The 24,016-nt window shown below is 39.1% G+C and overlaps 1 protein-coding gene across 2 annotated transcripts; it reads right to left on the bottom strand.

Moving 5' to 3' along the window:
* Nucleotides 1-135: 135 nt before the first annotated feature.
* Nucleotides 136-24,014, bottom strand: tube1 (tubulin, epsilon 1). 2 transcript variants are annotated; one of them, XM_028039614.1, is made up of 12 exons: nucleotides 23,870-24,014; nucleotides 23,659-23,732; nucleotides 21,193-21,245; nucleotides 21,059-21,116; nucleotides 16,234-16,349; nucleotides 13,935-14,056; nucleotides 11,609-11,790; nucleotides 11,335-11,507; nucleotides 10,559-10,699; nucleotides 5,642-5,782; nucleotides 1,169-1,343; nucleotides 136-411 (listed from the first exon to the last, which is right to left on the bottom strand). In XM_028039614.1, the coding sequence occupies exons 1-12, from the start codon at nucleotides 23,892-23,894 to the stop codon at nucleotides 253-255; spliced, it is 1,419 nt and encodes a 472-aa protein (XP_027895415.1). In that variant the 5' UTR covers nucleotides 23,895-24,014; the 3' UTR covers nucleotides 136-252. The 2 variants fall into 2 exon arrangements, with proteins under 2 accessions (XP_027895415.1, XP_027895413.1); XM_028039612.1 differs by having other exon boundaries at nucleotides 11,609-11,796.
* Nucleotides 24,015-24,016: the final 2 nt, after the last annotated feature.

Here is a 24,016-nt window from a genome sequence, read left to right on the forward strand (position 1 = left end):
CTATCCATTCAGACCAGAACATCAGGAGGTCCTTCCTCACATCCAGCTGTGGACCCGTTCAGATTAGCTAATAGGAGTCACAGATCCTTAAAATGCTGCCAATACTGACCAAGTCACACTCAACCTCACATGTTCTTTTTAAGTCCAACAGAAAATTTCACTTTATTCACATCATAAATTAAATATATCAAAATTACAAAAGGTGCGCGTGTTTTTATTGGGAAGGATTTTGTGAAATGTCCGAGTGGATCTTCATCTGGCAATGGAGAGTCTGGGTGCGTCCGGTATGAGTCGGGCTTTTGTGGCGTCCAGATGATGATACTCCTCAATCAGTGCACTGAGAGAGGACAGCGCCTCAGAGAAGGCGCTCTGCTCCATGCCGTCTATGTGCAGATAGTGGTGTAAGTGAGCCTACACACACAGGCAGAGACAAAAAAACAAAAACAAAACAAGGATGTTAGGGGAAAAGAGCAGGTTCAAAGGAACGCATATTAGATCCTGATGTTGAACAGGAAATCAGTGCTGCTTTCAGCAAAACAGAAGAACCATGCTGCCTCTGCCATGCTTGGCTCAAACTGCATTTCCATTGACCTTAAAATTGTGCAAGTTGGAATTACGAAAATAAATTCAATGGAACCACGAAAATAAAAATTAAAAAAGTGTCTCACAACTGAAGGACATCAAATCTTCAGAAGCAGAAGTGGCTGAAGCTCATTGTTCAATCTGCATGGAGACACTATCTGTGTCTACACTGGAGTCACCTCGTGATTTCATCAGCTGCACATTACAGCTGAAAACCGATTGGTGAGTTCGAGATCTTTCTGCTTTCTTGGATGTTTCTAGGTCTGAAGCTTCACTTCGGTTTCCGTGACACGATGTGAGCTTGGAGGAGTCAAATAGATCAGTCTTTATTTTGCTTGACTGGAAAACATTCCCTCCAGAATACACATAGCTTCTAAATGTGGGCTGTCAGTCTTAAAGTCTTTGTTTATGTTGGACGCAGTGTGGATTTGATACAAACCATATCAACCTTAAATGTCTTGTACATTAAAGTTGCATATTGTACCTATCTAGACAGAATTTCACTGATAAATGAATAAAAGCCTAAAATAAATGTAACATTCATTTCTATGACAGGTGTAAAGATAAAGGTTTATGCAATAATCACCTTCTTCTTGTAGAGCTTTGTGAAGCGGTCTCTCAGCTCCATGAAGGTGGGCTTCACACAGGTGTTGTTGGCCAGCGCCAGCAGGGAGTGGGTGTGTCCTACAGGGGGGACGGAGCACAGGCCCGTCTTCCAGCCCTCCTGATTCCACGACACGAAGGGCAGTGATGGTCTCAGCCTGAGGACAGACACACAGAAGATGACCACTGCAGCTCTGATGCTCACATGGTTCGCTTAAAGCAGTCGGTTAATAAAGCAAAAAAAAAAAACTGACAAATACCTGGAATGTACAGATCAAGATTTAACAATACAGACTGTTCACAGTTTTAATATTAGTAAAATTAGAAATGCACCAAACCGATATCTGTATCGTTCCCAATATTGAAAAAAATCTAGATCAGGTATTGTGACAATGTGACCGATCCGTAAAGGCAGATCTATTCAGTCTAATTCTATGCTTTATTATTTTATTTGTTTTAGTCAGTTTCAGTTTCTTTATTATTTATTTTCCATTGGCTGTTATTATTCTACTTGCACTGACTGAAGAAACTCATGTTGTTTTAACATGTTGACCAAGCTGATGAAGCTGTTGCTGTATGTCAGTGTGCTGTACTGGTGCAGAGTTATCACATAAATGTGTAATTCAGTACATTTATGTCTGTGTTTAAAAAAAAGGACACATTTTAAGTCAATTCAGGTATTTTTCAGTATCGGCTTGTTATCAGCCCATACTAAATCTCAGGTTATTGGTATCGGTATTGGAAGTGAAAAAAATCTTTTAGCAATGCAGCATTGAAAAAGAGTCGCAATGTAAGTAGTACTAGTAGTGAACACAGAACCTGTCCAGTCGAAACAGGTTCTATAGAACCATGTTAGCAGACGGATGAACTTGCTAACAGCTTCACAGATACCTCTTCTTGACCCAGTGAAGACCAGGGGTTGGATGGTTTAGCTTTGAAAAAAGGTTTCTGGACAAACCAGGCCAGTAGTGGTAGTGGTGTACTGGAAAAGCAGTTGCCGTGACAGCAGGAAGAACTAGAAGCTAGCTTCACCTTCTCCAGACTGCCAACCACAGTGGAGTCCAGATAACAGGTGAGATTTTTGAGTTATGACTGAAAGGAAGTGTTGACATGACAGTCGTGATCAGACTACATGGTTTCCATAACAACAGGCAATGTTGTCACAGTTCTGCAGATATGCAGCGGTCAATAAGTATTCCTATCAGTGGAGGAGCAATCTTGTTTTCTGTTGAGGTTTAGATCTAAAAAATTTGATTGACTCATTTGAAAATGAGAAGATCTGCTTTTTGTCATGTGAGCACATGGGTGATCAGACTGAGGAAGATTCACTTTTCATCAAAAACTGGAAATTAATTTAAACTAACTGCCGAGTTTAATAGTTGTATATTCATATCTAAAAGTCACATGACAATATCCAAAAATGTTTTATTAATGAAGTTATTGAGTAATAACTTTTTACAGGTTTTAAGATAATGTGAAGGAAGTAAATTTCACCAGAATTTAAACATTTAAAATGCTGTAGATGTAGAAGTTTTTATGCAGTTGTTGACTTACCTGCTAGGCAAATCTGGCTTGTTTCTGACAAAAAGTAAATATTACTATTTAGAAAATCTTACCATGGTGCTAATTCTGGTACATATTGCAATGATGATATAAGTTCCATCACTCTGTGACCTTTAGCCTTTTGTGGGCTAAAGTTGCTGTTGCGAGACTCTGTCAAAGCGGTTAAATATTATGTTAGCTAATTCAAAAGCTAATTCATAACACTTGGAATATATTGGCTAAAAATTATTGCACTCTAAACAGTCCTATGAATATTGCAACAATGAATAATAATATTCATTAGTTAATGTCATTGATATTGGCAAAAAGTTACCAAAACCAAAATTCAGTTTTTCAGAAATTTAAAATATTAATTTGGAGCAATACAAAAATACATTTGTGTTTTGATCTACACAATCACGAGGTAGACCGCTGACTCAGCAGTTCTACCCACAGAGTGGTAAGCCAAAAATTGATCATGATTTAACTTCCCTTTGGGATTAATAATGCACTTTAAATGCAGCGTGTACTGACACAGTGCTGTCTCCAAGCACATTAATGGAAAACTGAGTGGAAGGAAAAGGTGTGATAGTGAAGGTGGACATGCATTGTTAAGTTTGAGAATCAAAACCAATGTAAGAGTGTGTGGAATATTTATGAGGTATGGACAACTGAGTCTGAGTTTCAACAGGCTTGTAATTTACTTGGGCGAAGGCTGAAGAGAAAAGCCTTTAGTAGGGCTGCACCCACAAATCAGCCCCAAATTACTTGATCTTAGCAGATCGGTGATTGGTTAGTGCCTACATGTGAACCTGAGCTTATCCACTGATCTTATCTAAAAAGGTTCTAAAAATCAGACACAATCCTCTTTGCGCTGTTATGAGAAAGGTTTGACTGACAGAGCAACCCACCAGGTCAGGTCTGCACAGGCATGGTTAACAGTAATCACTCTACTGCTGCCAACTATTTAGCGACTTTCCAGACCAAAACTAAAAATCTAATCTGCAGGTCAGGCTTATAAAAGACCAGAAAGCTGCAAACGGTGTACTTTATAGCTATTTATTCTATTAATGTATTCAAATGAATCTGCATCAGAACCCCATAATGTGATGGGGCATCTCAAAGACTATTCAAACAACAGTATGCAAACGCAGACAACAGATCACACACTGACATTATTTAATCTCAGCTTTTCCATTTTGGAGAAACACCAAGAGCAGCACAGAGTGAGGAACTGGTAGAACCACCTGTAAGCAGCAGCAGCTTTAATTGGCCCTTTCTCCTCAACTTTAATCAGCCGCTCAGATCTTCATGGAGGAATTTCAGTTCACTCTTCTTAAAAATCGATTTGCGGTTTAACTAGGCCAGGTTGGTCGCTGCTGTGTGGAATCATTCAAGTTTGGGTCGAGCTTCAGTCATTTAGTTTCACTAAATATTATTTAATTCAGGAACAATCCTAACCCTCCCGACCCCATTAGGGACAAGGGTGAACAGAAAATGGATGGATGGATGGATGGAGGAACAATCCTGCAGACCTAAGCAGAGGCAGAGAGAGAATAACCCTTCCAAACAAACCACACCTGTTCATACTTGCTCTGGTGGTGGAGATAAAGATCTGGGCTCTGTGGTAATTTCACTGAAGACTAGGTGATCCACCCTCAGGGTGAATTAGCTGAGATATGAAGCAGGTGATTGTAGGACTGGTACTAGAGCAGACAGCCTGATTAATTCACCAGCTAGTATCAGCTGGGGACACTTGAACAATAAAAGGCTGTTAATTATTAATCAATCTAAGAAATAGCTGCTTTCAGAGAATTTCTGTATATAAAGTCTACATATAATATCTACAACAGGCTTTTAAAAGTAACTAGCTTCAAACTATGATCCATATCCCTCTTCATTTACTTCAACAGAAAAGGCTCATCCAATAAAATAGTCTTTTTCCTTTGGAAAAGAGAATTCAGTTTGTTTTAAAATAAGAATCAATTTCAGTTAATTTTGTTGGCTTTCAAAATAAAATATTTTACATAGTACAAATTTATAAAATTGTTTTTGTTTTTCCAGGCTAGGAGAGTTTTATTTTGTAGCAGCGGAGATAAAAGTGGCTCTTTGAATGGACCTCTGGGCTATAGTACAGAATACTCTCTGCACCCACATCTACACAAGTCAACAAATGCTTTTTAAGCATTGCTGACAAACTCAGTATGTGTATCATTGCACAGCGGAGGGAGCAAACTGCAAAAACACAAAATCTTACAAAGTATTTTTTGTCTAGTTTCTGGTGCAAATATATCAGTTGACTCAAAATAACACAAAACTAACTTGCAAGTATCTTTTCAGCAATAGGAGCCTGTTTTAATTAAATAATTCCTTAATATTAATATAAAAAAAGAGTACCATAAGGAGATTATTTCACTTATAAGAAGAGATATTTCCCTTGATAAGAGAAACATTCTGTCAATGGAGCTAGTGAAGGACATATGGACTTGAAACAAGCTCCTATATCAGGTGCACTAAGATATTTGCACTAGAAACTAGACCAAAAATACTTGGCATGGGAACAAGGAGAACACACACATCCCAGAGACAGACCCCTGCTGAGATTCCAAGCAGGAACCTTCTTGTATGCCAACACCTGACCTCTCCCTTCCCTCTCAACTCTTTTTAATAGAAACTTCACACACAGATATGTGCTCTGACACCAGTCTGTGCTTCGATTTGTCAGGAAAACGAGCTCAGGGCAGCAGAAGGGAGGCAGTCATGAGTCGGTGCTGCCGCTGCTGAATGGGGGTATTATAGGAACACATGAGGGTTAAGGTCATGGTGGAGTTTCTAAGGGTGGGTGAAGAAACTCCTGGCCTGTTTTGGTGAGGAAATGGAGGGGGGAGGGAGGAGTGAGGTCTGATATTCTGACCTCTCGATGTTCCTGCGGAGGTCAGACACCTGCACGTTGCCCCGGACCATCAGAGCACAGGCCAAGTAGAGGCTGTGCTTTGGGTCGGCCCGGATCAGCTGGTGCTCCTTACTGAAGGCGTCGCTGAACATCTGATCCAATCTGGAGTACAAGAGGGAAAATATACAGATTATCTGGTAAATGTTTTTAGGAAAGGTCAGTCCATGTAACAACAAACTCATTTTTAAAGCCTCTTTTCTTTAGATACTGTAAATGTCTTTAAGAGACGCTGATTGAAGTCTTGTTAAACTAGGAAGGTTTTCTATAACGTTATTTATTAAAGGGGCAGTATTATGTAAAATATACTTTTTTGAGCTTTACATCATGTCATCATGTTATTCCTTCATCAAAAACATACCAGGAGTGTTGCTGTAATGAAGACTGAAGCTGGTTTGGTTATGGATAAACAATCACTCCAGGGTTAGAACAGCTGATATATATGTTCAGGTGAGTTAGTGAAAGAAGAGAATGTCCGAGTCCAGAATTGAGCTTTACTTGCTTTTAATTAGCTCTTGAGGTTCAGCCATACATATAAAGGCACGTGTGGTGGGCGTGTGTTGGGGTGTGTGTGTGTATGTGTGTGTGTGGTTTCCTATAAAGAGAAACAAATACAAATTATGAGAATTTGCCTGTAAATCCTTTCATCAATAAACCAAATGTCCACAAATGAATAAATGTGTTTAAGGATTACTATAGACTAATAACTGGTTAATGTCTGACTATGAGAATGTAAATAATAATTATACATAAATGATAATAATAAACCCTGCTAATAATAGTGTCACACCATAAAACATACAAGAGAAATAAGGCATTTCAATTGGAAATGGTAACACAAATAACAGCTGCAACTAATTAACCGAGCTTAATGGGCTCTTTGCACCTCAGCTTCCACGTTCGGGGAAAAGCGGCTTAATCTTTTCCGATCTATTGAAAAAGGCTCTTTCCACTGGGTGTTTTCAGGGCTTGTCCAAGGTAACAATTAATGATGAACATCGATCCGAAGCCCCAACAATAATCTGGAGAAAGGTTTTAAGATGTTCGCCTCCTTATACACAGATACGAAGGTGAGTTTTACCTTCTTTAAACTTTGTGGCTAACATTAGCTTTAGCTTATGCCAGACATTTTTCTTGTAAAAATGTGCTATTTAAGTATCTAAACATTTTTCATCATTCATTAACGGACAATGTTTTTACCTTGTTTTCAAGTATATTATGTGGTTTATTGTCGTTGGTGTCAGAGACCAAGTAACGGGGATTTTACGGTTCAGGCTTTTTGCTTCTGAAGCCTGAGGAACAACAAGCCCATAGCTTAACAGTAGAGCAGCTCTGGTGTCGGAGTTCTAGTTCAGCTGACTGTTCAGGTTCAGAGTTGTTGCTTTTAGAAAAATATGGCCGTGTTCCTTAAGGTCTCCGTGTTACTTCGCTTTATTAGTTTTGCATGCTTCTTGTGAAGCAGGACGGTGTTTACAGCAGTGTGTACAGGCAGATCAGTAACTCGGCTGTCTGGCTCTGGTCTGCTCTCTCGTTCCCATAAACTCTTTCAGGCTGAATACAGAAGTGATTCCATGGAAATAACACAGGAGGCTCCTTAACCGTCTTCTTTAGGCTGAAGAAGCTGATCCAGAGTGAAGTGAAGCCTGTAAACTTTGCTGTGCAGCGTTAGCTTTAACTGGTAGCAAGCCACCATGAAAAGCTTAAAAGCCCATTATATTAGGAAGACAGCAATGTTCATAGTATTGTTTTATTTGCGTCTGAAATAAGACTTTGTCTTTTCTAGCTGTCATGGTAACTTAAAGCGGAAAAAAGAGAGCCGCATATGCGCATGCGGTTGTGACGTCAGTGCGGCAGGTGCAAAGAGCCCATAGCTTAATGCTAAACGGCTAACTTCTAGCTCTCAACAATACAAGTAAACCACACCAAACGACCATAATATTCAACGGGACAAAGTACAAACACAGCTCTTAGACATTTACGAAACCGAACTAAATCAACAACGAAGTTGGCCTTGAGAGCCGCACCACTCAATACTCGGATCCATAAGCAAGATATAACAAATATGAACGTGAAGCCACCCAGTGGCTGAAATAAAATACTACATCTAAAACACCTCGAAGAAAACCTAAACTAGAGGGCTGAAAAACAAATAATTAACAGTCTTTTGTACAGTTGCCTTGATTCTTTCATGCATGTTTCAGAAATCCTTTAATCTCCATAGCAACCACGCAACTGTGCAAAACACCTAGCTCCACCTTTGAGATGAAGCTCCTCTGCAAAGCTGCAGATTCCATGTTACCAAGCTTCTGCCTCACAAAGCAGACTGACCCCGCGATTCCCCCACTCAGCACCTTCAGACTAGTCAGCAGAAATTAGCAAACACTTGTTAGAACTTAGAACTGTCTGCTGAGCTCATTATAGAAGCTAGTTCTCAGAGCAACACCAGTAAAAATGTTGTTAAAGGGTTAATAGACTAGCTATGTTGTAATGACTTCCTGAAGGCGGAGTTTCAGAAAGAGCAGGATGTTTTAAAGAGACAGAGAATTAAATTAGGAAGTAATTCTCTTTTAAGTCATATTTGATACACAGGGTTTCCCCAGTATATTATAGGCCTGGCGCCCACCATGCTATACGAGCCTCACTGCCAGGCTAAGCCTATCTTGTTTATGTTTTCAAGAAAATAAAAAAAATAAAAAAATTGGGACACTCTACGGGTTTTCTCCGTAGGGTGTCTGGGCTCTCACTTAGAGATAGGGTGAGAAGCTCAGTCATCCGGGAGGGACTCAGAGTAGAGCCACTGCTCCTTCACATCGAGAGGAGCCAGTTGAGGTGGCTTGGGCATCTGGTCAGGATGCCTCCTGGACGCCTCCCTGGTGAGGTGTTCCGGGCATGTCCCACCGGGAGGAGGCCCCGAGGAAGACCCAGGACACTCTGGAGGGATTATGTCTCTCGGCAGGCCTGCGAACGGCTTGGGATTCCCCCGGAGGAGCTGGAACAAGTGGCTGGGGAAAGAGAAGTCTGGGCCTCCCTTCTGAAGCTGCTACCCCTGCGACCCGACCCCAGATAAGCGTAAGAGAATGGATGGATGGAAAAAAAAAATCGCTTTCTTTTTTTTTTAAGCCGGATTGCAAGCGTCTCTGTTGCGCTGAGCGTTTCATTGGCGAACAGATTTATTCCTAAAAGATATGTTTGTAGTTTATGCATTTAAAGCCGGATCAATCACACCGCTGGCGCTTCTGCGCGATGCCTCGCGCGCTGCAGCAGTTGGATGTCTGAAGTTTACCTCAGCACAGATCGCGCGCCTCCTTTCACTCAAACTGGACACAGGCTGACCTGTATGGATATTTACATCAACCCACTGTGAGGAATTATGATTCTTTCCAGAGTTTCTGATCAAGGTAAGAGTTTAAAACCCACCGTGTTAGCTCTGGTTGCGCAGCTCTATGTGAACCACAGGAATAACTTGTAGTCACGCTTTCAAAGGTGCGTTAAGCGAGCGGTGAGAATGATTTATATTTGTGAAACAAGAATTTTGTACTGTGTCCCCGGTTGGTCAGTGCGTTAGTGGTTAACGAACCAGGCTAACCTCATCATTCAGGTTCAACCCGGTGAGGAGCTTTCGCGCTCTCTTTGTAGTCACGCATCACGCTGGTTTTATATTATTTTATTATTATTTTTCCGGTTACACGAAGCATCAAACCATATCAAATACTTTGTACACTTAGAGTTAATGTGTGCGGCTTCGCGGAGATCTCAGAAACTCGTCCCATAAACTGGACCAAACCAAATTAGTTTTTGTGTCCCCTTGAGTAAAAAACTCAAAATGGAAGAGCTACTAAAGCCACATTAGCAGCATTAAATTAAATCTCTCGTTTGTTGCGCATCTCTGCGCAGTGCAGCAGCTTTAACTCATCATGCAGGGCCGGTCCATGGCTGTATGAAGCCTGGAGCAGAATCTGACTTAGGGGCCCCTCTTGCTGCTAAAAACATCAGCAACTCTAACAGCTTCTGTGTTAGATTTAGTGAAATCTGGGAGAAGGGGAGTAGTTTAATTGGCCAACCTAAAAAGCAATAAGTTATAATTGCAGTTTACTAAATTGTATTTGTGGGCAAACATAACTCAAACTCAAAGATTAAACTCACAGCATCAGATTGTTGCTATGGTAACAAAACAATTTAACTATGAATATTGTTCTTTGAACTTTTACAAAGTAAACTTGCCAGCTCCTTGAAATCTTACATATAAATGTTAAACAATTTAAAATCTTTTAATTTATATATGCTGAAACCATTAAATCAAATTTAGAGTGGAGCTGGAAATCTTTTCAGTTTACTAAACAAAGTCATTTTACAAGATAATTTAAAATGCAAGGTTATGTAAAAGACAAAAGCCTTGCAACTCACCTGCTTTCAAGCTTTTAATTTTTGTACCTTCTGTTTAAAACGTAACTCCTCTGCAGCTCTATCTTCCACTGTGTCCGACATCGTTACTAAAATGAAAACCTTTCGTTCAGGCAGCCAATAGTCTTGGTTGGACTCACCAGACACATCAAACAAAGTAGTAAGTAATTTTAAATATATAGTTCTGAAGGTTTTTTTTTCTTTTTTCACAAATAAAACCTGAACTTTGGCTTTCGTTTGCATCCAGCCCTCTTGGGTTATGAAGATTTTGCAAGCCATTGTCTATTGGAATATTAACTCTAACTGTAGTTATCTTTCATAACGCAGGAAGGGAAGCATCTGTTGCTGAGCTTGCTGCTACCTTTTCATGTTCTAGATAAACACTATGGATGCCATCAGTGAGGACTTAATGTGAGCTCAACTCCCAGAGCTCAGTGGGTGGGAAGTAAAAATATCTGCCCTGACAGTATGAAAGCAGACCTTCTAGTAGGAATGTTGACATCCGCCAGTGTGTACAGGGGCGTGAGGCTGGGCACTAGGTAATGTAAACGAGGGAAGGGGACCAGATTCATGGCGATCTCATTCAAATCCATGTTGAGAGAACCCTCAAAACGTGAAGAACTGAAATAAAAAAGAAACCATTGTGAGTCACCAATCCCCCAATTTCAACAACTTTAACATATGAAATATAAACCAACCTTCACCAATTCCACTGGAAATTACATTAGGAATAATAAACATTCATCTCATTGAAACAATCCAAACAAATCTGTTTAAGGTAAATGACATTCCTGCTCAAATTAAAAGCACAAGCAGCTGCACAAAAAAAAAAAAAAAAAATCAGTCATGACAGTTTCCATTAACTTTGGATAACTCAAGTTTGTTCATAGTTTGAATAAATAGATATTATGTTTCCTTTTTAGTGTGTCAAAAACGTACTTTTATTTGCGAACTATAACAGTTGATCTTGGGTGATATGAAAATGTTTTTATCACTAGTTGCAAAACAAATGTCGATTAAATAGAATTTAGATGAACATGTTTGTTTTCAGCTTGAATACTTTACAAGTTGGTTTGATACAACCATTGTAAAAAGAAAGGATGTTTCAGTAAGTCAACCACAATCATTTAGCATAAATCAGAAATAACATCTCCAGTATATAATCCGTTTTATGCTAAATGTCTATGGGACATTAAACTGTATTCTTAGAAGTTGATTAAACCCCAAATGTTCATTAATTAAATGCAGCTTCATACCTGGTGATGTTGAGCAGCAGGTTAGCTACTATGTTATTCATGGCATCAAATGGCCTCTCTGTTGGACTGACCCCCCCCTGTCCAGAGGTGACTGTGCTTTCTTTCTTTAGCACACATCCAGGTTTTGCATTATGAGACATGAGACTGATCTTGTTCACGATGTCCACCAGAGACTGGAATAGAAAAAAGCAATGGAAAACAGAAAAGAAAGAAAAATATTCAGGGTTTTGTTTAATATGTAACCTGTGAGTTTCTGAAAGAAGAAAAGTGAAACCTGGTTTTCAACAGGCAGGACACAATCTGCATGCTCCGTCAGCTCTCTCATAGCAAGGACACTGTTATAGGGAGAAGTGATGACATCATCTTCTGCTGATGGATACATGGCAGTGACAATGCGACAAACATCAGGAAACTCCTCCTTCAGCAGGCTGAGCACTCTGGTCCCCAGACCGGACCCTGTACCTTAAAGTCAGAGTCAAAGTTACTGCAGTTTATAGGCACAAAGGAAACTGTGGGAACATCCTTCAGTCAGTGACAGGAGAACAGAAAAAGGTTTCCAAAGACTAAAAACTTCTATCCAGGTTGGAGTGCCATCTCGGTTAGATATATTTTTACTGTTTGTGAAGCCACTGTTCTTACTTCATCAGAGGAAGACACACAGGACTAGGTCCAAACCCTGAAGCTTTTATTTAGTTGATATGAAATACTTGGAAATTGAAGTAGAATATGCCAAAAAATTTGGTCTTCAGTTTTTCTGCAGTTGTTTATAAGTGACTTAATGATGGATTCACTAAATAAGGATTTCTGCAGGAAATGCACTCTGACTGAAATCAGATCCAAACTGTCCAAGAATTTGTAAAACTGAGACACTAATGTACCAAAACTGCTAAAATAACTTTTACAATAGAATGTAAGTATTCTGACAAAGTATTGCATGCATCTTATTAATTACATTGCAAAAAACAATTCAATCTCCCGCTGGTTTTGCTCACAAAGAAGTTAACCATCTTTAATTTTATAGCAGTTTCAGTTTAATGTAATCATAATATGAAACAATACATAAAAGTCACTGTTTTAAAGGTTTTGTCGTAGACTACATTGTGAAGATGTTTCACCTGGTTTGCAGAGGTCTCTGGGATTCTGACCCACTTTTCTTTACAGAAACACTATGACATCCTTTCAGTTTCTTGGAGTTGATGACAAAAATGTCAGAAATTTCTCCCAAATCTTCTCTGAATCATTAAGATGTTTAAGCTTAATATTAATAGAGATATTTCATACACATTCAGAAAATGGATTAAATTTAACACAATGTATGTAGTCGACAGAGAACATAGAAGAGGTCCAAGGAAGGACTCCTGAGGAACCTCACAGCTCGTCTTCACTGAAGACGACCGTAACCAATCACTTATCCACAGCAAAAGAACTCTCAAGCAAACAAAGAGCTAAATCACCTCAAATCTATAGTGTGTCTCTAAATCTCTAGATAACTTAATAAGATGCAAATAAGCCACAGCAATGCATGCAGAACTCCAGGATAATAAAACTATCAGCAGCAGCAAGCAGCTAATCAAGTGAGTACTCAAAGTAATACTGCCTCCGTGCAATTATAAGGTCAATGAATAAGGACAAGTCTGTACAAATGTCATTTTTACCAGGGACTATTTATTCCAATACAGTGTAATGATGTTCTTGCCTCAAACTTAAAGATCCTTAACAACTGGTTGTGGGCTTATTTGGCCTGCAACGTTCACACGATCCACACATGAGGCAAGATCCTGCATGGAGCTCCAGACAGAGGATAAACAGTATTTCTTTCATTTGTGAATGCTTAAAAGCACAGTTGCCACCGTCTCTCCAAGAGTCTTGCTAGTAATCTTGTAGTCAGTTACAGCCACATGCAGATCGACCACCATGTCCCTGATATGCAGGCAGCTCTTTGGTCCGGCACATGTTGGGTGGAGAAGTTGCAATGGAAGACACTGATTCTGTGTACAGGTGTGCTTAAAATGTAGTAAGTTGGGGTCACTAGTTGGTCTGAGGGAATATGACATGGAACATAAGCAGTCTGGAGGAGACATAAACCTACATGGGTTGTAGAAGGTCATATTTGAAATGTGTTTCTTTTCCAAATTTGGATATTATGTAAAATTAACAGCATTGTCATTCTTAATTTTTAAAAAAAAGCTAAAATTCTACATCTTTGGTCCGTGTTAAAATGTTAGCATTTATGGGGCCCCTGAAGGTCTGAGCCTTAAGCAGCTGCTTAATTCATCTATGTCTTGTGTTTCCTCTAAATTTGACCAGTATCACGTTGTGTTTTCGGTCACACTGGCTGGCTACCTAACTGAAATGAAAAGACAAAAAGAAACACCGTCTTGATATACAAGGTGTGTAAATATCAAGTTTCATCTGAATGTTTTGATGCAGAAATGAAAATAAACATTGGAATAGATAGGTCAGAGGTCAAAGAAAACTACAAACAGGCATCAGCCAAGAAAAGCTAAGAAATGCAAGGAAGGTAGGAACACATGGAGATCCTCTGAACAGTAAATTAACTCATTTGTACAACAGGGGGTCAGAGTGTGTGTGTGGCTTACCTCCTCCCATTGAGTGAATGAGGAAGAAGCACTGGAGACAGTCACAGTGTTCGGCTGCCTTTCTCAGTTTGTTCACTATGGAATCCCTGTAGGCCGAGCCGTACGTCAGGTTCCCAACAGCCCTGAGTGGATAAAGATTAATACAATGGGACCAATGGTTATTGATTAATAAGAAATAGTAAATGGAATACAATACATTCTTTACTTTTTTTTGCAAATACATGTCTGACACCTTGAAATAAAATCCAAAGTTGTCGATTACCTCCAGAAGTCACCTAATTAACAAACACCTGTATGTAGTTTGAGTTCAGTATGAATTCAGATGTGCCATTTTTGTATTTAAAGGGGCAGTACACCATGTGTTTTCCAGGCACATGGTGCCATTTTATAACATTATCAAGTAACTAAGTTAACTTCAGTTATTATAAATTGCTGTACATATCAAATATGACTCAAAAGACATTAGACTTCCTAATTTGACACCTTGAAATTGGGCATTTGTCTCTTCAAAACCTCTGAAACTCCTCCTTCAGGAAGAGATCAGAACGTCACTCCTCTCTTGACCCTTTAACAACATTTTACCAGCATTGCACTGAGAAGTAGCTCCTATAATGAGCTCAGTAGATGTGCATTTCCACCATATGTTTGCTCATTGCTGCTGGCTAGTCTGAAGGAGCTGGGTGGGGGAGGCTAAGGGCTGGGCTACTCTGTGAGGCAGAAGTTCATAAGATTGGAAGCAACAGTTCTGAGGAGGAGTTGCCCCTCAAAGGCATGGGTAGGTCCACCCAGGAGTTTTGCACAGCTGAATAGTTGCCATGGAGATCTAAGTATTTCTCAAACATGAAAAAAATCAAGGCAACACTCCAGGTATGTTTTGGATGAGGGAATAACATTAGAAGATGATGTGAAGATAAAAACAGTTGAATTTACATTTTGTTTTGTTTGGGCATGCGGCAGAGTTCATGCTTCAGCACAGAATTGCAGAGGATTTAACAGGAGCTGAGACGCAGTGTAAGCAGTGGGCAGGGAAATATACACGAATCAATTAAATATTGGTTATCAGACATAAGAGCAAAATTAACAACAGACATTAGTATTGGCCAAAATTTTCAGATAGGTGCGTTCCTAATAAAAACCTGACAAAATGTGAAATGTAAATTGTTTTTCCAAGGCAGTGAAACTGTTGCTGTGTTAAGGAGATTATGTGACACTGAGTGTTACACTTTTCATAATTGTTTTCACCGGATTTTCTCGAGCCTGCCCCCTGGAAGCGGAATGAATGACAGCCAAGATATTAGCGTGCGCTTTGACACGAGATACAGAGATTAAGATTACAGGATGAGCTTCTTCCCAGTGTACAGCTACAGGTTAAACAGGCCAATTGTTCTAGAAGAATAAGACATTAAAGAGGTTTTGGGTGTCTTGTGGGAACTCCCCTTTAATATGCCTCAAATTCTTTTCTCAGTGAGTCACTAGCAGCTCTGGTTCAAGTGCATCTTTTCTTTTGTTTTTAACAGTAACTGTCACGCGGCAGAACACACACAGAGAACATTTTCACACGTTCCATAATTGAATCACTTTAGTCTTTTACTACAAGTAACAGAATGTGTGTGGCCTTGTATTTCATCCAGGGTAAGGACCATTTTGTTAACAAATACTACTTGGGGACTACAAAAGGTCCCCTAAGAGGGTTTTTTTTTTGGTTAGGGGTCAGGTTTAGGATTAAGGTGTGAATTGAGTTCATGTCAGACTTAGGGTTATGTGTGTACTAGCAATGGCTATGTTGAGGGTAAAAATCGGAGTCAGGGTAGGCTGTAGAAATGAATGAAAAACCAATGGAACTCAATGCAAAGTCCCTGTGAAGATAGAAAGACTTACAGTGTGTGTGCGTGTGTGTATTGTCAGTCTTAAGTGTTTCTGTGTTGCCCTGTGATGGACTGACGACCTCTCCAGGGTATACTACCCTTTCACCCTGAAGATAGACACCAGCCCCTACACGACCCTGCAAGGATAAACGGATATAGACGATGGTTTGTAAAATGAAATTACAGATTAGTTTGGTCTTATAATGTAGTTGTGCTTTCAAAAAGTAACATAAAATTTTGTTTTAGCAAAATGTTTCACTTCCTTGAACCAAAACAACAACCACCAAACTACCCCTGAGCACAGCGCCTTGAGAAATCAGTGTGTCGTAACAGAATGTGTGAGTGGTTGTAAAATAGCTGTAGCATGATAAGAATGATGGTGCGCCACAGTTGCTCCACCCTGACGGAACTCCTGTGGCGTGTCTGTCTCTCACCAGTTGTTGCCTGAACCCGAAACGTCCGTGAGGAGCTGAGCGCTGTCAAACACTTCCCTCAGTGGGCCCTGCAGGATCCCGTGGACCACGCCCTCCTCCATGTCGATCAAGACCGCCTGAGAATGTGGCAAATCTCTGAGAATGTGGACGCCTTAATACTATCACACACAGGCACTTTCCTTCAGTCACTGCAGGCAACTCATAGCTAAGTTTTAACTGATACTTATTGTCCAGTAGACTCCCCAGAACCAGAACCAAACATTGAGAAGCAGCATTCAGCTTCTACACACCACAAGTCTGGAACAAACTTTCAGAAAACTGCAAAACAGTCAAAATACTGAGTTCCTTTAAATCTAGACTAAAAAAAATCACCTGCTTAGAGTTGCTTTTGAAACATTATTAACATTTTTAAACATTCTGATATGTATCAGAGCCACTTGACAAAATGTAATGCTTCAATTGTTGACTGTGTTCTATGACTTTGTATTTTTATAATGTTAAGCATGTTGAACTGCCTCGTCGCTAAAATATGCTATACAAAAAAAACTTGATTGATTAATTGATTGATGACCAAGATTCCAATGTTGTTGTGTTTTCAGCTGCTGTGGTTTGCTTTCACACTGCATTGTCTCAAATAAACCAAACCCTTTGAAAAACCTGTTCCTCCTCTCGCCTGTGGTGGCGCTACACCAAGAACCACTGAAGGAAACAGAAAACATCTGAAGAAGACCCCGAGTGTAACTTCCTCCTTCACAAAATGTAAACTAAAATGGTTTAGTGTCAGATTTTAATGGCTGTAGGCTTTAGAGTTTCTTGGTTTTTACATTTCAAAACACAATTGAAAAATAAAACAACCATGTCTTCCTGTTTTATAAAGCCAAATGTAAAAATGTGAAACCAAAATAATTGAAAATCCACAGTGTTGTTGTTTGTGATATCTTTAGCCAGAATGAAATATGTGGTGGTTGTTTTATATGGAACTTTTCAGAACCGGGCAAGACAAAAAAAAAATAGAGGTTACAACTAACCAACATTTTATATGTCATTCTGATGATTAATCAGATAAAAATTGGTAGATTCTGTAAGTTTTTCATTTAACCACTTAGGCCTGTAATGTACAATCTTAGAATCATATTAAACACAAAAAATTTACACATTTTTAAATAATAAAAATATTGTATTGTACTTAGATATTTTTGAACCATTTTAGCATAATCACTTCTCAGGATATTTTTGTTTTAGCAAATTGCCTTTTTCTGAGTCTGCATGCTCCATTTAATGACGCTTAGTAAATTTGGGCTGCACAGTGGCGCAGTTGGTAGCACTGTTGCCTTGCAGCAAGAAGGTCCTGGTTCGATTCCCGGCCGGGGTCTTTCTGCATGGAGTTTGCATGTTCTCCCTGTGCATGCGTAGGTTCTCTCCTGGTACTCCGGCTTCCTCCCATAGTCCAAAAACATGACTGTCAGGTCAATTGGTCTCTCTAAATTCTCCCTAGGTGTGAGTGTGTGTGTGCATGGTTGTTTGTCCTGTATGTCTCTGTGTTGCCCTGCGACAGACTGGCGACCTGTCCAGGGCGTACCCCGCCTCTCGCCCGGAACGTAGCTGGAGATGGGCACCAGCAACCCTCCCGACCCCATTAGGGACAAGGGTGAACAGAAAATGGATGGATGGATGGATAGTAAATTTGATTTCAATAAATCAATTTATCGTGATTAATTCAATCTATGGTTTCAGGCCTATTCTCCAGCTGTTTGGTCACCCTTACACGAAAATCCCATAAATTTCACATATAAAAGTCACATGTGAAAACCATGTTGCAAAGGAAAAATGAACATGTGGCTGAAGTCATCAGAAGTGCAGCAAGCTGAACAGGAGGCAATGCCAGATGAAGAGAAGCCATCCTACAAACAACACCTCTAACATCTGCAGCCGATGCTGCAAGGCCGCATACGGAAGTTGCGAGCTATAAATAATTTTATTATCCTAACTATAAATAGTGTAAACAGTTAGAATAATATATTTTTGTTTTAAAACATGCCCAGTACAGTGGGTGCTGACAAGGCGTGACATAAGCGTGCCAACATTGTTAGGTAATTAGGAATAATTGCAACAGTTCATTGAAAAGAAGACAAAGCAGCCTTCCGCCTAACAAAAACATGAAGGACGGGTCAAAATTCACAAGAAATTAACAGAATGGACAAAACAATAAGGCATTTTCTCTGAATGGTCTGACTGTTGGAGACATTTATAGAAAATCATCTGTCAAGAGAAGAATAGAGACACCATGAGTGCAGTGAAACATCAGGGTACAACCCATGAGTGGAGTTCCCTTTCACCAAAAGGAGTAGGCTAAATTGCAATTCTACCAAAGAACACTGCAATGAATGAGATCAAGACACTTTCCATGAGTAACTTATTCTAAAAATGGAACAATAATTCAGTGGTGATTATTGTTGTTATTATTGTTTGCAATGAAAGATAAACTAGCTCAAAGATCAGAACCTTGCAAGTCAGGAGCTGTAGTGAGGGTTTGAACCCAACTTGGAGCCTGTGGTCTGTGGCCAAAAACAACTGGATACAAAGGAGGAAACAACTTCAACTAACTACATCTGTAATGAAACAAGAACAGGGAAGATCTTCTTGAAACATTACATATTTGCTCTTCATTCATTTGAACTGACTGATGAGTCTCTTCCAACATATTGAGAGATGAGACATAACTCATTTCTGTTCTGAAAAGATGGATCTGAAGTTACACATGGCTAGCTGTCCAGTGAGCACCAATACAGAACAAGTATTAAAGATTCAATGCATACATAGAATTATAAGCTTCTAAGTATGCATTGTATAAGATATGCTAACCAAAAAAGCATACAGCTTATTATGGTCCTAATGGCAGCAAAACCCCCAATAGTTGAGCTCCATGAGTGACACGATTAATTTAAACAGCAGAAAATGACAACATGTGAGTTTGAGACATACTGCTATCGTTAGAAGATGAAAGCTAAAAAAGACCCTGCTTGACAGGAACATCTGGTACAGTAAGAACTAAATGACTTGGTTGTGTTATTATAATAATGACTCAAATTAATGTGCTTAGTCATAAATAATAAGTTGATTCTGTTCAATAAAAAAAATTATTTATTGAAAAAGGACATTAAATGTTGTTGTACTTCATTATGGAATTTTCTTCAAAGAGCCGTCAGAATAGCTAGAAGACTACACATGCAAGAGAGTAAAGGTTTTGTCACAGTCTTCCTAAAGCAGACAAACTGTTTCTATCCTTGAGAACTCTCAAGCTATTAAAAATAACACACACATATATCTCCAAGATCATCTAAGTTACATAAAGAGGTGTTTTCTTTTGATACATGTGTTCTTGCAAAATAAAAAGCTGGAGTTGGTTGATTGTTATCAGTGCATCAGCAAAAGTTCTACTATAACTTACAGGAAACCTAAAGTAGGGAGATAATGGGTTTCATATGACAGCACTGAGAAAACTAATAAAAAGTTAGTTTTGTTCCCCACTTGCCCTACAGACCATATGTGAGGTAAATGGCTTATGTATAAAACTTAAAAATGTATGAAAATGGCACAAAATCATAAATTAAATGAAATGTTTCTTTCAATTAAATTTGCCATCTCCTTATGCAAAATAACTGAATAAAGTCTAGAGCCATTGGTCCATTATTTCTAGCCTCTCACCAGTGCTCTCTCTGGGCAAGCTGCCAGGCCTGAAAAACTTCTTCTACAGTACAAATAAAAGAATAATTACAGCATTACACACTCAGCCCACACTTGTTTTGACACTTTTAGAGTACCAGATGGCGCTTGTTAAATGGTGCTTGATGGTAATTTTTTTAAAATCATGGGACAGTGCTTAACAATGTATTTAACTGGTTATTGAACTTCAAAAGGGCTGCAAAACATGCTACCACATTTTTGTTTCAAAACATCTATCACTTATTGATTTGTCATAACTTGCTAAAGTTTTCGCACTGTTTTAGTGTGAAATGCTTCAGACAGATGTACAGTAGTCTTGCAATTGTAAAGTTGTGGGTTTGATTCCAGCTTTCTCCCATCACATATCAATGTGCCTCAGTTTGCCTCCCAAACACTGAAAGCAGTGTTTCAGTGTATGATTGTGTGCAGTTTTTTTTAGGTGAATGTGGTTGTAGTGTTACCTATACATTCAATCGATCTTTATGGACCTGTTTTGTGTTGTAGCTGGTTGCCTGTGAATAATGTATCCTTTGACTGACTGGATACCCCAGTGTGACATCTGTTCCTCGATGGCTTGGGATGAAGAAATCTACCTAGAAACCTTTCATACAAAAACATCCGTATAAATATTGTGCTTTTTTGTGCACTCTATTAACTCAACCTCTCAGCTGAACATTTCTTTCAATTGGATGGAGTAAGCTATTTTTAATAATGGTATTTTTTTTCCATACTCTACAAGTTTTTGTTTTTATAATTTTATTTTGTGTAAATCTACATGCTTTAACTTTCCTGCCACTTTGCTGCTGTTGGACCTGAAATTCCCCACTTACGGACAAAAAGGTCGTTTCTATTCTGTTCTGTCCTTTTACACAGGTGAGTTTGTCACCAGGTAACAAACTCACTGGAATCATTTATAAACGCCTCCTTTTCTCTAATCTGTCTTCCACTTTTTGTTGAGCATGTTGGGGCCACTTCTTATAGTAATTTAATTAATTGAAAAACATTTCATAATACTTAAATCTTGTAAAATGCTGTTTGGGATTTCTTTTCTTTTTGTGCCATTTTAGGAACATCATTGTTACCCGGGTGGGGCAGGACTTACTCTAGCCTTCAGGTGTTGGATCCTCCCTCCAACATAACACGCTCCACCACCACTTTTCCTGGAAACATGTGTCAAACATCAAAATAGCTACAGCTATTCCGTCTCCACCTTTCTGTGAATTAAGGTGCAATTACCTTGGATCCACATTACGGAAGAAGCTGCTGAGGGCCTCGTCGTACAATCCTCTCTGAGGAAGGAGGAAAACACAAGATGTTAGGACGAGCTTTAGGGCCAAACAACTTCTAGGATTCTCTTTGAAAAAAAGTTAGACAGATTTTTAGGTTGCTGCTCTGATCTGCATACTTCATTAAGGTGCAGCAGTTTTGTTTCCTGGTACAGTGTTACTGTAACTAAAAGGTATGAAGGATGAATTATTAATGATGCAAGGTATTTTTACCTAACAGAATAACGTGAAAACAGTTCACTGCAATTTCCTTTACTTCAGATACTTTAAGCTGCATCGTAGAGAAGGTTAAAACCAAAATTTATATTTAATTATTGTTTGATCTAGAGCAATAATCACATTCTCTGGGGAGAAGAAGAAGTGCTGCTGAAAATGAATAAGGCTAAATCTCTGCATGTAGTGAAAACAATCCATTGATAAGGAGAAAATAAAGAGATTAATTGAAATTGTTTATAGTTTAGTTTATATTCAGAAAAGTTTAAGTCAATAAGAGGTTACAACTACAACCATTAAAAAAAAAAACATACGGTTCCTCATTCTTCATGTGTTAGTAAAGCGAATCACATTTTACCATCCAAGCCTTTCGGAGCCAGCATGTTCATGCAAGAGTATAACTGTATCTGACTGCGCCCCCAGTGTTGCTAGTGTTTAGGAGTCTTAGCATTAACATAACCAAATTTAAGATTTATTCATCTTTTCAGTTTGTCTCCACATATTCCCTGGATGTAGGTGTGTACAAGGAGAGAAACATCCAAAACATGCAGCAAGTTACAAAGGACAACCATTTTAGCTTTAATAGGAGCCAATAATGAGTCCAAACAATAACATAGAAGCCTTTATTATAAGCCATTTCCAAAACGAGAGCCATAAATGACTCACAATGGAAAACAGCAGATCCCTCCTCACTACAGTTATTATTAAATGTGTTCATATTCTTCTGTTGATGATCTGGTGAATATCTGGCGCCATCCTCTGACTGAGACCATTATTGGCCCTGCTGGCAGAGACTACCAATTTTGGACATTTAAATCTGGACTTCATAGTTATTCAGATAGTCACAGTCTCTTTTGGCCTCTTGGATGAGATGCTGATACACTCAGAGTAATTTTGGTTGACCAGTCACTTCTGGAAAGGTTCACCACTCTTCCATGTTTTCACCTTTAGTGGATAATGGCTCTCTGTAGTTCACTGAAGACCCAACACCTTGGAAGTTACTGTAACCCTTTCCACACTGATAGGTGTCAATGACTGTCTCTCATCTGTTCATAAATTTCTTTAAATCATGGACTAATGTGTTACTTTTTAAAATCTTTTAGCCTACTTCATGTTGTTAAAGGTTCTATTGAAATAATTTCTTGATTCTACTCTCCAGATAAAGGGTAAAACCATACGACTCCAAACCAGACAGACCTTGAGAGGAACACCTGTTCCCTCAGGCCTGGGAACAGGAATGAACTGTCAGAAATCCTATTTGGACATTGTGGTGACAAAACTTTGGTTTATTCACTGGGCAAACGGAAGCTGATAACAGAAGACTTCTGAGAAGTTGTTTTTGTTGTGAACTTACTGAACTGCTCTGTGCAAGGTCACAGGTGCATGTGAAAAGACTGTCTCTTTTGTTATAAGTTGATGGAAGTCCCATAGTACATAACTGGTGGATATTAAAGAGCGATGTATCTACTTCTTTCTTTTCTCTTGGATTTGCCAAAAGTCTCAACCGTCATTCTTTTCTTTGACTCTTAAATAAAATGATGACAGAACACATTCTGTGTTATTCTTGATTCAGTGTTAAGTGGAACAGTGTCTCATATCAAAATAAGATTGATTGATCTCCTTAACAACAAATCGGTGTACCGCTAGTAACTCTAGCTAATTTGGCTGTATGCTTAAGGTCACTATCCATTTGGAAGATCTGACATTGAACTTCCTGGCTTAGGTCTTTAGATGTTGCATTAATATTTTCACATTGTTCTCTCTTTATGATGCCATCTATTTTGTGAAGTTAACCAGTCTTTCCTGCAGCAAAACACTCCTACAACGTGATGCTGCCCCACACTGTCATTATGCCCCAACACCTTTTGTTACAACAGGTGACACCACTAAGGCTTTGTCCCTGAGCATATTTCATAACTGTATTCTGCCTTTTTATGTTGCTTTTGGGTGAATGGCTTTTTCCTGAAGGAGTGGTGTGATAGTTGAATATTCCCATGTATTTAATCCTTCAATTCAACACATATTCAAGAATATAAATCCAACAAGAATATGGTTTTATTTATGGTACTTTTGATGTAAAAGAAATATTTTTGTATTATAACTTGCATGAAACAGATCAGGTAAGAAGCTTATGTGTATTATACTGATGCTTTTAAGTAAAATCTGAAAGCGCAGTTGAACGTGGTCGTACGTGCGCGCCTACCTTGTTGACGTGTGCGTGCTCGCGCAGAGCCAGATCCCAGAATCTGCAACCGACCTGGTTTCCACACTGCCCGACTGGAAGAGAACATTTCAGCTTAGCTAGCAGCCGTTCTTCCGAGGTTATGTATTAAATTGGCGACATAAAAGAAACCATTTAAAGCAATTTCCCAGAAAACCAAACCAAACCACAGTTTTTCAGGAGTTCAGCTTACCTTGAACAACAATTGACTGAGTCATAACAGCAGCGAACCAGAGACAGCAGCACCAGCTATACTGGTTAATGCTTCAGCACCGAGAAAGCAGCGGTGTACACAGGACTTTTGAAGGCTGTGTTAAGTCGCGCCTTCACTGTGTTTGGT

Source organism: Xiphophorus couchianus, chromosome 15 (genome assembly GCF_001444195.1).
Source record: "Xiphophorus couchianus chromosome 15, X_couchianus-1.0, whole genome shotgun sequence".
In the NCBI taxonomy this organism is placed as follows: Eukaryota; Metazoa; Chordata; class Actinopteri; order Cyprinodontiformes; family Poeciliidae; genus Xiphophorus; species Xiphophorus couchianus.

What these genes read in the sequence shown, in the direction of transcription:
- tube1 (XM_028039612.1), bottom strand. Translation starts at nt 23,894, where the DNA reads ATGACTCAGTCAATTGTTGTTCAAG. An exon ending in CATTCACTCAATGGGAGGAG is followed by an intron (nt 11,797 to 13,934) that starts GTAAGCCACACA and finishes TCTGACTTTAAG; the next exon opens with GTACAGGGTCCGGTCTGGGG. An exon ending in CTGCTGCTCAACATCACCAG is followed by an intron (nt 10,700 to 11,334) that starts GTATGAAGCTGC and finishes TTTTTATTTCAG; the next exon opens with TTCTTCACGTTTTGAGGGTT.